Source organism: Grammomys surdaster, unplaced genomic scaffold, assembly GCF_004785775.1.
Source record: "Grammomys surdaster isolate TR1022 unplaced genomic scaffold, NIH_TR_1.0 144, whole genome shotgun sequence".
NCBI lineage: Eukaryota > Metazoa > Chordata > Mammalia > Rodentia > Muridae > Grammomys > Grammomys surdaster.
Genome location: NW_021604602.1, coordinates 3,725,408 through 3,741,959, shown reverse-complemented (window position 1 = coordinate 3,741,959; position 16,552 = coordinate 3,725,408). Strand labels below are relative to the sequence as shown.

General features: G+C 45.8%; 1 protein-coding gene across 3 annotated transcripts in view; it reads left to right on the top strand.

Moving 5' to 3' along the window:
- The first annotated feature begins 29 nt into the window (after positions 1-29).
- The window catches only part of Setd3 (SET domain containing 3, actin histidine methyltransferase), a 70,121-nt gene continuing 53,598 nt past the window's right edge, over positions 30-16,552 (top strand). The window contains exons 1-3 of one of the 3 annotated variants that reach the window (XM_028764491.1): positions 30-213; positions 13,411-13,520; positions 15,217-15,309. In XM_028764491.1, the coding sequence (XP_028620324.1) occupies positions 13,418-13,520; positions 15,217-15,309 (196 nt within the window). In that variant the 5' untranslated portion in view covers positions 30-213; positions 13,411-13,417. Of the gene's footprint in view, positions 214-1,235; positions 1,254-13,410; positions 13,521-15,216; positions 15,310-16,552 lie in introns of those variants that run through there. The other 2 variants (XM_028764492.1, XM_028764493.1) reach the window with 2 other exon arrangements.

Below are 16,552 nucleotides of genomic sequence, written 5' to 3'. Positions count from 1 at the left end.
GGGCGGGGCCCAAGGGCAGGCGGAGCCGGGTTGGGCCTGGGCGGCGGGGCTGTCTCTGGCTGCGGTCCCGCCCCTCCCGTCCGGCCGCCGCCGCCGCCGCCGCCACCGCCGCCGCCGCCGCCGCCGCCGCCGCCGCCTGGGGGTTGGTTGAGGCGGACGGTGGGGTCCCGGCCGGAGTGTGGTGCCGCCGCTGCGCGTAGGCGAAGCGGGCAGGTGAGTGCGGACGACAAGCTCCCGCGTGCGGCCTACGGGCCGAGGAAGCGGGGTTCCGCCGCTCCTGACGCTGTAAGGCCGGCCGGGCAGGCTCCGAGGTCTAGTGGTCGGCCGCGGCCGAGCTCTCAGGGCCTGGGCGACTGCGGGGCTCCGAGGCCAGGCAGGCCTTTGCCCTGATGGGACTTGCGAGCGTCTGCAACGTCTCTGAGCCACTGGGACGGGGGGCAAGCGGCAGGTGCAGGGCGCGGCCTGGGCGCGGCCTGGGCGCCGCCCTCGGGTGCGGCCGGGGCCCGGAGCGCGCGCGGGGCGCTGGGACTGCGTGCGGCGGGCTGCAGCCTTGGTTTCCTTCCTCCGGCGGCGGGCGCACGCGGCTTGGGGCCGAGGCGCCTGTCTCTGCAGCTCTCTGTTGCCCACCGGGAGCCCGGCCCCCGCGCCTTGTCCTCCACTGTCCGCTCGCCAAGGCAGGCGTAGAAAATAGGTCAGGTTTCTTCCCACGCGCCGCTGGCCGAGGTCCACACGCGACGAACGCGCTGCGAGAGAGAAGCCTTCAGTGCTCTTGGAGTTTGACATTCCGTTTTTCAACTCTTGCTTCTCGCGGCTGCGGCCTGGGGTTGCGACTCTGCCTCTCCTCCCTGGTTGCCACTCTTGGAGAAGGAGCTGATTAGTGACGTGCGCCACTGGCTGCGAGGGGCCTCACCCCCGCCGCGTCGTGTCAGGAGAGGACGTTGGTGCATTTCAGAAGTATGCACACGTTGAGGATGGCTTGTGGGCATGCTGTAATCCATTTCTAAACGAACACGTTGTTCGTTACCGAAGTAAACACTTGGACAGGATGTTGACAGTCATTTTGCCTTGCAGACCCTCAGAAGATTTTGAGGTTTTAGTGATGGATGTAACAGAACTGCATCTAGGAAGGCCGAGGCGTGGGGTTTCAGGCCTGCCAGAGTTTCAGGCCTGCCAGAGCTTCCTAGGGAGACCGTTTTGAAAACACACAAAAACTAAAACCAGAATTGGACACTGAAAGAGTGGATTTTTCGTATGTAAGTGATAATAATGTCCCCATTTTTCCTTTCAAAATCGATGCTGAGGGTGGTTTTAAAATGAGTTTTAAACAGTGATAGTCTTGGGGAGTTTTAAGTGAACTCACCTGTAAAATACAGCCGCATAAACGGACATTTCCCCTCCAAGTTAAAAAGTTTGTCTAGACTCACTGGAACCATTACATTACCTACAGTATGTATGTGGGCTCCTACCTGTATAGGCTCACGTTATAGATGGGTCTCTGGGCGCTGCAATTGCTATTTTAGTAGAATTCCAGCCATCTGGGAATGAGTTTTTCTAGGGCTTAAAAAAATAGTTTGCAAAGTCAAGTTCTGAAAAGCTACAGAAGAAAATCTTTCTGGGACTCTAAACAACCTTGGTCTTTATTCCCCCAACCCTCTTCACCGTGCATTTCTTTCTCTTGCTTGAGATATTACTAATATCTGGATATCTAGTTCCCTTGGAGGGAAGTGGCTGCTGCTTTTCCCTCCTCTTTCACTGTACAAACATCTCAGTGACGCTATGCTGGACTTGAAGATCCAAACACTGTGCTGACGCGGGCTCTAGCGATGAGAGTTTCCGTTCCTTTTCTGTTTATAAATGTCCAGTAAAATTCTCATTGAAATGCTGTTGGCTGGGCCTTGTGACAGCTCACAGTAGCCCCAGCCACTCAGGGTCCTGAGTCAGGAGGATCATAGGTTCAAAGCTAGCCTGGACTGTGTGAGAGACCCTGTCTGGCTGGGGATCTAGCTCAGTGTTAGAGTGTTTGCTTATTGTGCGAGAAGTTCCATCTTCAGTACTACACATGTACACGTCATTGACTTTTTTTTTTGGTTTCTCGAGGACTTTTTTTTTATGTGAATCATATTTAGGCCAATTTTAAAGATGATTAAACCATTTCCTTAGAAGCCACGTGGTAATGAGACAATGAGGAGGTTATATTCAGGTTTGGATTGTTACTGTCCTGTAGGTCAACCATTAGAAAACTGTTTTTACGTTCAGCACTGTGGTGAACAGTCAGCAACCTTCCAAATCTTGGTCACACCTAAAAGAGAATGTTAAAGATGGCAGTGCTCAACAAAGTAGCACCAGGAGTGCATGGAGTAGCTCTGCTTGTGGTAGATCTAGCAGAGTCTCCCCAGTCCATAGAGGATGCCCCTAATCCTTGCCTTAACTGCTTCTATGCAGTGGGGAAGTGTTTGTATCTAGCTTGCACACTAGCCTCTCTCAAGGTTTGAGTTGTCTGTCCATTACTTCCAGTACTTCGTACAGTGCCTCTGGCCTGCAAACAGTCATCCTACTGTGTCCTTCAGGGAGTAGTCACCAGAAGAGATTTGTGTATGTTCAATAATGGTGAACTTCTGTCTGTCCCCTTACCTATTTCCATCTGCTGGTGGCTGACTGCAGTGGAACCTTGGACAAGGGAGAGTAGCTGTGATTGATGCTGTGTGGATGGAATGTTGGTAAGACTGTGAGTGAAATGTACTATGGCTTCTGCAAGCAGGGTGAGGCTTTCCAAGTTTCTGAACTGTTTTAGTTACAAAGTCTGTCTCAGTTTGACTCAGAAGTAGCTGCTAGAAATGTAACTGTTTGTTGCTTAGTTTGCTGGAATGTTTGGAAAGTGGTGGCCTGCTCATAGCTACAGAGCGTGTCCGATTTTCCTGGAGCAGACACATTTCAGTGTGTTTCTTCCTCTTAGACCAAAGCCTTGGGAACGGGAGCAAGCTGTGTTGCTCTAAAGAAGCAGAGGAACCATTGATTACAATTAGATTATCTCAACATAACAGTGAGCATATTGTTCTCATGCTCTTTGGGAGTTGCTGTTGCCAGGTATCTGCTTTCTCAATTAGCTCATGATTTTCACTATTATGTTTGGACTTACTTTCTGTTCGAGAAAGATATTTGGAATTGTTGTGTGTCCTTTTACTTCTGCTATAGTGAGACCAATTCATTCTTATTTGTATTCAGACACTTGAGATTATTAATTATAGTAAAAATCTCTTCCTTTTCAGGTTTTCTAGTTTGCACCTTTGCTGCTTTATTTCACAAAATTGATTTCTTCCACTGGGTTTTATTTTATCTCTTCCTTATCTTGTTCCTAAAATTGGAGTTATTGATCATTTGGAAACGAAAATATTAATTCTACAGTAATTTCTCTCTTGGTTAAACATTCTGACAGCCTTTTGATTCTTTAAATTAATTTTTTAATTAAAAATTTGTGTGTGTGTGTGTGTGCGCGCGCACACACGTGCGTATGCATGCACGAGCACATGCCTATGTATTCCTGGTCTCATGAAGGTCAAAAAAAAAAAAAAGGATTACCTAGAACTGGATTTACTACATGGTTGTGAGCTGCCAGATGTGGATGTCAGGAACCAAATGCAGGTCCTCTGAAAAAACAAGAAATGCTGTTATCTAAGTAACCATCTCTCTACCCCCTTAGTGATACATTTTCTTTTACAAAGAAGTTGAGACAAAACTTAAGTTTTTCATAATAGCCTTATGAAAAAAATCTTCAGTTAGAAGAATATGCAATAATAGTTTTTTGTGTTAAGTTTGTCAAGTAACTTAAGCCAGAAATAAACCTCATAAACCTTGTTTCCACTTGAGAATTTCCTCTAGGTTTAGAAATAAACATATCATTAGGGGCACAAAATAGGTATCAACAAGTTTCAAGTGAAAAAAATGAAATAAAATAATTATGTATAAAATTCAAAAGAAAAGATTTAGAATTTTTTTCTTTTCTTATTTAAAATAGTTTTTCTGTTAGTAGAGACAAAGATTTTGCTGAAGTTAGGCCTTGAAAGGAAACTGAGTGATTTCTGATTACCAGGCCAAAGTGAATGTTTAACTTTTGGCAAGTCTCAGCTCAGTAATGGGCTTGGGCTGGAGGGAGAGCAGCTCAGTGGAGCGAGAGGAGACGTTGTGACAGTCGTAAAGCGTGGAGGTGGCCTGGAGACTGCCTGTGACTGGATGTCCACAACTGTGCTTTTATACAGTGTTTTTCTTTTTTCATTGACAAATAAAAATTGTACATACCCAGAGCTCAGTAATACTTGGTGTTTTAGGGTTAACACTATCTGTGATTTGGAGTTACAGTTTCTTTTTAAAGTGCTGGGGTTGAGCCAAGGGCCTCCCAGGCAAGTGGTATAAATCTCTAGGCTTTTAAAAAACCTCTTATTCTGAGGTAAGGTCTCAGTAGGTTGTGCTGTGTTGTCCTTGAAATTTTTGTTTGCTTATTTGATTTTCAAGACAGGGTTTTTCTGTGTAGCCCTGACTGTCCTGGAATTCTCTGCAGAGTTTAAAGGTTGGTATTAAACTCAGATCCACCTGCCTTTGCCTCCCTAGCACTGGGATTAAAGGCACCGGCCACCATTGCCTGGCTGTTCTGGAACTTTTGACCCTTTTGCTTCAAGTTCCCAAGTAGCTGGATGGTAGACACACGCTCTAAGTTCTCTTCCCTGCCCTCTGCTCTCCCTCAGGCTTGCACTCTTCGTGTGTGCGTCTCCCAGTTCACTTTCCATCTTAAAGATTACAGTTCATCAGGACATGAGATGGTCTTAAAGGCATTTACAGTGAGGAGACATTGACAATTTCAATTTGAGAAAATAGACCTGACTTCAACGTCAACAGTTTTCTATGTACAATTAAGAAAAAAATAAGAATTAGGAATGAGAAGTACTATTAAAGTTGCTTTTACTCTGAAGTGTTTATTAGTGACTAATGAAGTTTTGGGGTTGTTAATTACCATTGTCATGGTCATCTAATTGGCTTCTGCAAGTTTTAACAAGGATGTGAATTACAGAGGTGAAAGTAAGATTTGTCTGATTGAGGGAAGTTCCTTTATAAGTTTTGTTCATGTCCCATATTTAACTGAGGCCATTCCTACATACGTGGACAAAGCAAGCCAAATAGCCTTATCCTTAGAAAAACCAAAGAGAAAACCCTTAGGCCCATATATTTTGCTAGAAGACTATGTTGCCTTTTGAACGTTAGGGATAGCAGTGATCGTGGTGAGCTGACTCCTCAACATATGATTGTTTATCCCTGAGATCCATGGTTGAGAAGTACTGATGACGCTCTCGGACCAGCTGAACTTCGTATCTTATGTGAATTTTCCTAAGCAGCAGCTTTCTTATCTGTTAAGGGATCATAATGATATTTGTCTCATCTGTTGTGTAAGATGCTCACTTGAGTCCATGACGGACAGTGTATGCCCAGACCACGCACTTAGGATGAGAACAGTCATTGGAAACTGCCACAATACATGGCAGGAATGCTATGCTTTCAGCAGCCTGGAGTGTCACCCTGAAATAACCTAACAGCAGAATTCTTGCATTCACTTGAATATTCAGGTTTAGTATAGTGCACCTGTCTTACTGTACACAGTTTATGTGATGAATAGCTTTATTTGATCTCCTCTCATCTTAAAGGCTGTATATAATGGCTGTGTGTCCCATGAGACACTCGAGAAATATACATGGGACAAGAGAATGGATTCTCTTGGTTTATAAACCACCTGGAACAACCTTACAAAAATTAATAAGATCTTGAGTTGAGTTCCAGTGGGGTAGGAGTCCCACTGAAGTGTGACTCCCTCAGATCGCCTCAGAAGGGCTTTTGCTGCCTTGCTCTCTGGAGGGTTGTGTACAGAGTTTGTTCACTTTTGAGAAGCTGGGAGGGTGGTATACTATAAGCCTGGAGAAAGAGAACATGGAAGCCATCTTCACAGAATTTGAACAGGTCACAGAGGAGTAGCTAAAGTCAGAGACTGCAAGTTTACACTCTAGAAGCTCATGTTTGGAGTGTAAGTGGCTTCAAGGTGGTTTAGCAGGTTACAGCTGTCCTGTCACCATTTACCACCTGTTTTGGAAAGAGCTGTAATAGATGTGCTTCCTGACCCCTTACTTTATTGTTGTCTTTAGATAACCGTTTTAAATGGGAGCCTCATTAAAGGTGGGAGTAGATGCCTTCCTGGAAGGATGGCGTAGATACCAGAGCATTGGGTTTTGATGCAGCGTATAGAAAGGGCAAAGCTAATCCCAGCGTGCAGGCGGTGCTCTGGTGGCAGGAGCAGAGCAGATGAGAGCCCAAGGCTTAGCTCAGGTCACTGCTCCTGAGGACACGCAAGGCTGTCACAGAGAGAGAGAGATCCTGGCAGGCTGGATTCAGGGGCTTACACTTTGCACAAATTAGTTACAGGGTTACTAGTTCTTTCATAGATATCACCTGCTCGTAGATAATGGATTTTTATCAGAGATGTTTTTTTTTTGTCTTGTCTATGATCAGTTTATATCATTCTGACAGAGACAGAGACAGATTTAGGCATTACCCCAAGTGTAACAGACACTCCATCATGGTCTGACTTGCCACTTGGCAGGAAGAGATGGACACCTCGTCTGTTTCTGTAGGTGCCTCAGTTTCTCAGCATGCTCTTCTTCACTGATGTTAAAGTAGTTAGACCTGGTCAGGCCGTTACTAGAGCTGTGCAGCTGCAGGCTGACCTGGTTTGTTCCCTCACATTACAGGTGCTGTTCGGAGACGCCCGGTGCCGCCTCCTCTAGGGATGCAGTAGTCACCGGCAGTGGTCCATGGTGCTGCTTCTGCTGCCTGCATGGGAAGGCTTAAGTTCAGGGTTCGTCTACTCACTGTCAAGAAACCAGGAGTTAATCTCAGTGTGCTTATAATTTAACATCAGTTCAAAGCCATTTATCCAGAAAAACAACCAGATGGTTTGAAATCCAGAATTATTGTTTAAATTTCTGGGAAAATAGTCAATATTTTTGTGGAAAGGAACTTTTTTGAATTCTCAAGTTACTCTACATATATATGATAGTCCAAATTATTCTATAACGAGACTAAAACTTAGGTCTATGTTTGTGTTAGTACTTAAGTAGCTACTGAGTCAAAATCTGTTCTTTTAACTGCTTGCTTGCCTTGGCTTCTTGATTCCTTTGAGTCTATGGGATATAGCACCTCCATTGGTTCCAGAGTGTTGTGCTAGTTGGTGGGTACCAGCCACATTGGTGTAAGTTATTGTGGCACGGCATGCTGTGGGCCAGCCATGCTGGTGTAAGTTATTACCGTGTGGCATGCTGAGCCAAGCCAGAATGTACTTCTGATAACTGTCAGTTCACCCGGCACCATGTGAAGCCAAGGCACCAATGTGAAGCAGCTTGTCAGTGCTGTGTTTGGGACAGAAAACGCTGCCCTGTGTCTTTCTGTTTCCCAGCCCGTTCTGCCTGTGTTGTGATGTTTGGTTTTCATGGTCTACAGAGTAGTTAGTGAAACAGGGAAGGGCATGCTTCCTGTTCTTCTATACACATTGGCTGGCTTCACCTCAAGTGCATTTTACAGCTGGAAGCTTGGAGCAGGAGGAAGCACATGAACAAAACCTCCTTCAGAAGAAGACCCAGCTGCAAAGTTGGGTCAGTGCAAACTGCATTGAAAAGTAGATGATGCTGGGCCTGAGTTAGGGTTCCTGGGCAAATTGCCAAATAAGTACTGTCAAAAATGTTTATTCTAGTTGTACTTAGTTAAAAGCAGCATTTTTAGGAAGAACTTAATTGAAGTACAAATTTGTATCCTTTCCATTTTGATTATGAATGCAAGTCATTTTTTGGCAACTGAATGTCATCCATTAGTATCTATGAGTTATACTGTATAAAAAATGAGTTAAGTATTTAGCCCTCACTCTGTCACCTCTTCCTCCTCCTCTTTAGCCATGATCCCCAAAGTATGGTCTATTTAGTTTTCTGATTAGATTAGAATGGGAAATAATTCAATGGTGAAAATTGTCAGTAGTCACAATTGTCCCAGTATACTAGCCTGCAATTTAACAGTTATGATGCTTGTTTCCCTAGTTTCATAGGGAGATGGCTGATGGGCTTGCTGTATAGTTTGTATTGATTTGAAAGGGCCGGGCTTGAGGATCCGATGCCTTTTATAAACTTTTGGGTGGTGAATGGAGACAGGTGGGTGGGTGGACTTACAGCAAGGCCTGCTTCTGTAGGTGCCTCCTGAAAGAGAAACTGCTGATGTCCCCAGCAGCCTTCCCTTCTTTCCTTCCGTTGTCTAAAGTAATACTTACTGTTGTGGTTGCTGTTTAGGCCTTACTTCTGCTTCTCCCATGATAGTTCATGTGCTATTTCAGTCTAGACTTCAGGGGAGAGTGTCTTTTACCTACCCTTGTACTATACAGCTAACATTTCTAATGAGACCAAGGGGGAAAGGGACAAAGAAAGAGTAAGAGCATAGGTGCTTAATTTAGTATATGTTCACATGAACATGTAGAACAAATATTAGTAATAAATGTTTGGTCTTTATAGGAAACTGATGAGTGAGTAATTACCACACCCCCCACGTGTACACACACACACACACATTCAGTGTTAAAGATGTGCTTGGTACCTCTTTGACAGCTTTGTTTAAAAGTTGGAAACAGGCATCCAAGTTAGCTGAATCATGAAACGAACCATTGTGTGTAGCAAAGTTTTGAATCCTAAGTGTGAAGTCTGGGTAATCATTTCAGATCCACGAGGTTAGGGTATCACAGAGCATAGCTCAGCTTTGTTAGTGAAAACTTCAAAGAAGAATTGGATTTAGGAAGCCACTTTCCTACTATTCTCTCAGCCGTCCTTCTTAAATGGTACTTTCCCTCCTTGCCATCTTTACTTACTTGGACATTTGGAGAATTACCTTTGCTGCTTTACTTTGAGTGTGGCCTAGTTTCTGGCCTCAATGTGAGACCTACAGGCCTGGCTTTCCCTGGTTTTGTTGTCCTTCACATTGATCACTATTGCCTACCCAAGGAGAGAGGGGAGAGCTTGTGGACTCAAGTGCCTTTATGTTTAGAGTCAGCCTGGATGATGCAGCTGATCCATGGCTTCAAGCTGGGGTCTGCTGCTTGGTGACTCTGGTCTCATGGCCAAGTCACAGCACTCTCTAAGCTTCCTAACAGCCGGAGCCATCAGTACTGACCTTACTGGGCTGTGCTGGCCACATGGACAAGTGCTTGTGGCCCTTGTAGCAAGTACTCCATTTCTCCGTGAGCTTCCAGCTGTGCTTGGTCATTGCTCTTCCTTTGGTACCAGAAACAAATAAGATCCTGCTTTGCTGCCTTCAAAGAGACTAAAAACACACAAACAATGTGACTGTATTTCCAGAGGGTCTGTTATTTAACATACTAAAGTCTGTCTGTATATGTACAGTGGTCAAGCTGGGTCTCACCCACCCTGTATAAATGTATATTTTTCTTTAAGAATTGTCCTCATTCTTCAGTAGAACTCATTAAACATGAAGTCATTGTTTCAGTCTGACTGTTTGTATGGTTTGGTTATGAAGTGCCCTTACAATGCCTCTTGTGTTCAAGGTTTGTCAAAAAGTAATGGATCCTTAGGGCTCTGGCCTTAGCAGTGGATTTGATGTTCAGAGGCTGAGAACTCTGGGAGCCTCAAGACTGAGAACCCTGGAAACTTATCTTTTGGGTAGAATAAATTAAGAGATGTCCCAGTTTAGAATCCTGTGCTTTAGGGAGATGTGTTCTGCTGGGACCCAGACAGTTACTCTCCTTCCCTTCTGTAAGTGGAGATTCTGTGTGGACTAGGGATGATTACTTCCTGTCTCTAAGAGCTGCAGGTCTGTGGGAGGGAAGCAGTCCAAAGAGACAAGAGACCAAACCCTACGATAAACCAAGCTTTTATCATTTCTTCATGACCTTGCCTTTGAACTTTCCTCACTGACTTTCATAGGAGTGATAACTGCAAAAAAAGAGCTTAGAAGTCCCTAAGGCCACTGTGGACAGTTTTTGCAGGGCCTCGAAGGGAAACTATACCAGAAGCCTCGATGAGACATGGCTGTGTTCCAGAATACAGAGCAACCGATGGAGCTAAGTAGTGTAAAGGGTAAGAGTGAAGCCACGCAGGTAGAGTAGTGTAAAGGGTAAGAGTGAAGCCACGCAGGTAGAGTAGGGGGAGACACTTCATCCTTCGAAGGGGGAACCTGCTGGGTTAAGCTGAGCAAAAGAAACCCGGAGGGTATAGAAATGAGGTTGTGTGTGTAAAGTTCAAGAAGAGGAAGTGGATCAAGGGGAATACAAGGAAGGTAAGCTAGTTGTGTCTGAAGATGTCTGTGGACTAGGGAGTGCCTGGTGGGTGGTTGGAGTGCACTGGATGGTCTCCTTACTTTAACAGAGGTGGAAACTATGTGAACTATGTGGCATATGGTTAAGCTTATGAAACACACACACACACACACACACATCCACACCCTTCCAAAGGTAAAATTATTGTTGGCGTTTCTAGAAGCTGGCCATTTTGGACATTTGGACATTTTGGACATATTGTTTACTTAGCTGTATGACAGTTACTGCCAAAGAACTCTGTGGTGCTTTCACATCACTGACACTGTTAATGGTCTCTCACACAGAATAGGCATTTGACATTTTCTGTATCTCTCCAGGGAGTAGACACTTGGGCAGCAGCTGTAGGATCACAGGTTTAGCCCCATTAGAACTATGAAGATGCTTTACTTGATAGCTCAGTGTAGTATCCACTGTGGAGCAACGGCCCTGTGCTGATGTCTGAGCTGTGGGGTTGGGCTTAGGAATATAAATAAGATAGAGAGCGTTCCCTCAAGGAGCCTGGGGTCTGGGGCAAGATGGAGAGGAGTGGGCTTTGAGTTAGTCTTGTACCACAGTAATTGAAGAACGTTCAAGAAATTGCAGGGGTGTGAAGACCTGAAAACCATGACTGGGAACACTGGAAAAGCTTTCAGGAGATACCTGGATGGAGTTTGGGAAGAAGTAGCTAATGAGCAAGTGCCTGAGGTGCTGGGTAACGACTGGCAGAGAGGAGGTGGGTAGATGTATTCAAGGGTACAGGTAATCTGTACTAGGACTGGGAGCCTTTGCGATAGCTGGCCCATAAGGTTCTGTGGAATGGGGTAGGAGGAGGAAGGGTTGGTTTAGTAGCAGAAAGGGGTTTGGTCAGGGAGAGAGACAGATTATTGGCACAGCCTAAGCAGGAGGTATGTAGAATGAGGTTGCTGGAGATACTCAGGTGAGAGCAGTTGGGGACCGGCAGGGGATGTTTTGTGATATATTTAACCAGTATTTAACCCTGTTGGTCTGGAAGAACTTATAAACTCTTTTGACCCTGAAATAGCTTTTGCTTCCTGGTATGTAAATGGAGGGAGTGTAGGAGCAGTAGTGCTCAGTTTAGCTTACATTTCTTACCTGTTAGGTAAGAAACCTTGGACAGAGAAAGGATGTGATCACCCAAGGAGCTGATCTTAACTAGGTGGTGCCTGATAATGGGGCGGACACTAAATATGGGGAGGTTGCTGTGGCTTCTTGAGGGAGCCCTTGAAGGTGCTGACACCAGGGCTAGGAAGGTGAGGGCAGAGGATCTCGTAAGTAAAGCCCCTTCCTCACAGTGCTGGTCTTGAGTCACTTAAAGACTCACAGGATAGCAGGTCTTGACAATAGGACTGGAGCCAGAGGCCCGTTGCATGTCACCAGCAGTGTGCTTCTGCAGTTCTTGCAGGCCAGCAGGTCTGCTGGATTTGGAAGAATGATTAAAAAGTTATTACTACTGGGAACCTTGGTGGCTTTCATTTCTTGCAGGCTGAGTTCTGTGGTCTCTGTAGACGTACCATGTCTCTATGGACCTGGGTGCGCTTGATTCCCAGAGAAAGACGTGGTGTTCTGTCTGGTCCATGCCCTTGTTCTTAGTTGAGTGTCAGTGATAATGGAGAGGGAGCACCTGCCTCCTTTCTAGGACTTACAGGAAGGAGTGCATCATCCTCCTCCTGCCCCTGCCCAGCTTTTGATCTCAAAGCAGCTCTTCCTTTTACTTTCCTAACTGTTTTACATGTTGTCCTGGTGCCCTTGTATCCAAGGGAGCTGACACCCAGTGTTTCACATCCTGTCACTAGATCTCAGGTAAGTCACTTGTGGTATGATACATAAGATGTGAAAGAGAAGATGGACCTCTTTGTAAAGAATGCTGTTTTCCTATTTTAGCACCTGCCTTATTTGAGTGGCTTTAGTGACAATGGTATTCGTTGGTGAATCACATTCTAAACTTTGTCTTATCACAGTTCTTCACAGCAGGCAGTCATCTCCCTTTCTGGTGTTGCACATTAGGCCCAGCTTGTGTCCTCCACCGTTAAACTCCATGCCCATTCCTACACCAGCCCATCCATTTCTTTATTGTAATAAGTGACCCAAGTAGGCATTGTGTCTTCCCTGAGAATGGTCTACGTCTTCATCCAAGGGCTCCATGGAGGATCACTGGGGTAGCCTGTGCTACCACAATGAGCTTCTTTCGAAAACATTGGATCCATAAGTCCCAGCACTCAGCAAGGAGCTTACCTCCTCTTTGGGCCTCCCTTTATTTATTTGCTGACTTGCTTCACCAGGTTCCACTTGTGAATGGCCTGAGCCTTGTTTCCTTTAGACATATATGTCAGCTCCTCATGGTCTCTACTCAGAGTGTCATTGTTATGTCCTTTGTCTCACTACCTCATTTGTCTGTGAGTGTCCTAGTCATTTCTCATGGAAAGACTGCTAACACAAGGTTCATGTGGCTGAAAGTGCAAGACGAGGAACCCTGTCCAAGACCAGGGTCTGCGTGGCCCGTGAAGCTTGTCTTCAGTGCCTACACTTGCTCTTTAAAGCACTTTGGATTTTCTGTTGAACAGAACATGAGCATTAGACTAGCTATCCAAAATGTGTATCTTCAGTGTTTGTATCTTTCAGTGGGAGGACTAAGTTATCACTATGGGAAGTGGTGGTTTTAAGGAGGAATGACTGAGGATCTAGTATTTCTGACTCTACCCTGCTGTGTGTGTGTCGGATGCATACATCAGCATTACCCCCTAGTTGTCCTGCAGCAGTGCATCCGTATGCACCGTGAAACTCTGCATAGCTACGATGTGTAGAGAGGGTTTGCCTCTGCCCCCGTTTCATGGGTGACAAGGAGTGCCAGTTGTCTCCTGAGACTGCTTCTCTTTCCTGTTTGGAGGCTGCAGGTGGTTTATACATTTCCTCTCAGAAACTTCAAGATCTCAGAAAGATGAAGGTGCTCCCATGCCACATCTAATTTCTTGATTTTATTCTTTGATGATATAACTTTCATTTCTTTGTCTTTTCAGTCAGAAAATGGGTAAGAAGAGTCGAGTGAAAACTCAGAAATCAGGTACTGGGGCCACAGCCACCGTGTCACCAAAGGAAATCTTGAACCTGACAAGTGAGCTGTTGCAGAGTAAGTGTCCTGTTGTACACCCCACCCCCACCCCACCAGCTGTCCTCGCCACACGTGGCAGTGCCTCTCACTCCTCTGCAGGGGTGTAGGGCTCCCTGGGACAGGCCCTTCTTTCCAGCAGCTTGTGCGCTGCCATTCTTAGAGGCCGTGGACCTGGATGTTGCAGAGCTTCCCTCAGTCCCCTCTGCAGAGTGTGGGCGCCTGTCTGGGCATGTAACTGTCAGCCCAACATTGGGCATGATCTTTTCCAGACCCATGGGCAAGAACAGGTTCTACTGCTCTTCAGCAGACTGCTGAGGCTCAGTGTCCATTAGCAAACACAGATCGCTGTGTCCAGCCACTGGACAAGTACCACCTGAGGTTTGGCATGCGAAGATGGATCCTGGCTGTTAGCCCTAGGCAAGCCCATCAGACCTCCCAGGGAGCCGGCCTTCTAGAACAGAAGAGCTCACCTTTTTCCTCAGTGATTACATAAGTGTTTCTGGTTTTCACATGAAGCCTGAGAGTTCCGAGTTTAAAATGAAGTGTTGTTGCCCACACTTTTTTAAGCTAAAATATTTTGATAATTTGAGTTGTGGGTTCAAAGTGGTGCTGCTCATGCCTTGTGCATAGCCATGATTTTTTTGCCCTTGTATTTAGGTTGACCTTTTCCCGGTACGTTTAGGTTATGTGACAGATAAATCTCAAGTAAAAATAGAACTTTTCTTCAAAAATAGAGAGTGGGCAGTAGTCAGGCCACTGTGAGGTTCCTCCCTGGGAGCTTTGAGCTCTTCTCGCCCTGCATCCCGTCCCTGTTTTCCCTCCCTCCTGTTGGAACACAGGCAGCTTTCACCCCAACTCCTGCTTTGCTATTATCCTTCAAGGCCTCAGTCAGCATTTGGTAGGGAAAGAATGAAGTCAGGCTGGCTAACCTGAAACGTTAGGTGTCAGCACATAACCAGATCATGCTAATTATTTGCCACATGCTCTTCTCCTTGGTGAGATGGGGGCAGTGGGTTTGGCAGGAGTATGGGAAGGAGACTGCCTTTAAGCTAGTGTAATACTTAGTAAGGCTGTGCTCCCAGGAGGCTGGCTGGGAGCCACGTGTTCCAGGATGACCAGCCCTGGCCTCTAGTAGGTGTTGGTTCTGCAGTTGAGCTTCTTCAGAAGTCTCTTAGTTTCTTTTCCAGCATGACTGTGTCATGTCTTGTAGCATAAACACATGGATGTGAAGTGTTTGTCAACTGATTGACCTTATGTTCAGGGTAGTGGGTGTCCTTAGAGAGCCGTTGTTCCTGGGGCTTATGTTCAGGGTAGTGGGTTGCCTTAGAGAGCCGTTGTTCCTGGGGCTCAGCTAGAAAGGCACCCTCACTATCTAGAAGAGGTCAGGGAAAATATTTTTCATGTTAGCTTTGCTTTCAGATTTTAGCTGTTTACAGATGTATTCTGAGGAGAGTTACTAGAAGGGGTGGGAGCACACATGGAGCCACTGGGCCAGAGTTAGGTGAGGGGCATGCTTGGGTCTCAGGCCATTTGCGTGCTTTGCAAAGTACAGAGTATGTCTATTTACTTCCTAGGTCGTGAACATATGCTTGCATGGCTAGGGTAGCTCTGTCCTTGAACGTGAGTTAGGAGCAAGATGGAAACCTTCCTTCTTTCGCAGACTAGTGGGTTAAAGTGGAAGAGGAGTTCTTACGCAGTGGCTTTCCCATTACAGAATGTAGCAGTCCTGCACCTGGCCCAGGGAAGGAATGGGAAGAATATACACAGATCCGAGCTCTGGTTGAGAAAATACGGAAGAAGCAAAAAGGTAACCTTGTTGGGATGACGCTGCTGAGGGAAGCTGGACTTAGGCTAGTGGGCTCAGCAGGAAAGCCTCAGGTGACAGTGCCTGTCTGTAGAAAAGTGAAGCAGCCACCCAGCAAGTCCCCCAAGGACTGTTGTCCACTTGAGTGACAGGAGTAAGTGCTAAGGCCCAGGGGAAACACTTGTGCCCAGGGGATAAAATGACATGACTTTTATTTATTTTTATTTTATGGCATGTGTATGGGCCTGGTTAACTCTTGCTTCTTTGACATGTCAAGTGGTGTCGGTTAGTGTCTTGCCATTTGTTCAGGATTGACTTCAGCTCATCATTTTTCTTCCTGACAGTCTTGCTATGGAGCCATTAGTCTTTTGTGTCAGACTTTCTGTTGTTGGGATTACAGTCATGCACCACCACATCCAGCCCCAGCCCTTCTTGATGAAGAGATAGTTATATTTCTTAAGCTGTGTGGGTTTGTGATGGTTTTTTTAGCGGTGATAGGAGTATGCTGCTGAGGACTGAACCAGGGTGTAATCTAGGCAAGCCCTCTGCCACGGAACCATTTATTTATTTATTTAATATATGAGTGCTTTATCTGCGTGTACATCGGCATGCCAGAAGAGGGCATCAGATCCCATTACTACAGATGGTTGTGAGCTACCATGTGGTTGCTGGGAACTGAACTCAGGACCTGTGGAAGAGCAGCCAGTGCTCTTAGCTGCTGAGCCATCTCTTCAGCCCCCACCTCTTTTCTTAAAAGAGAGAAAGAGGGAGACAGACACAGACAAACAGACAGACAGACACACACATACACATACACACACACACACACACACACAGAGAGAGACAGACAGAGAGAGAGAGAGAGAGAGAGAGAGAGAGAGAGAGATCTGCTTTTACTTCATGCTTATGGGTATTTTGCCTACATGTATGTGCATCATTGCAGTGCCTGTGGAAGCCAGAAGAGAGAGTCAGATCCCAGGAACGGTTACAGACTCTGTGCTCCACCATGGGGGTGCCAGGAATTAATTGAACATTGAACTTGGGTCCTCTAGAAGAGCAGCCAGTGCTCTTAACTGCTGAGTCATCTTTCTAGGCCCTGCACCGTATTTCTTAAGCTGTGTTTTTACAGGGCTTATTTAATGGCCATTTTCATTATTCTTAGCCAAGTTGGCAAAGGGACTGTCAGTTTGCAAAAGCTTTCTCAGTGTAGCTGTTGTTTTTGTCTTGTGGAGCACAAAAAGAATAT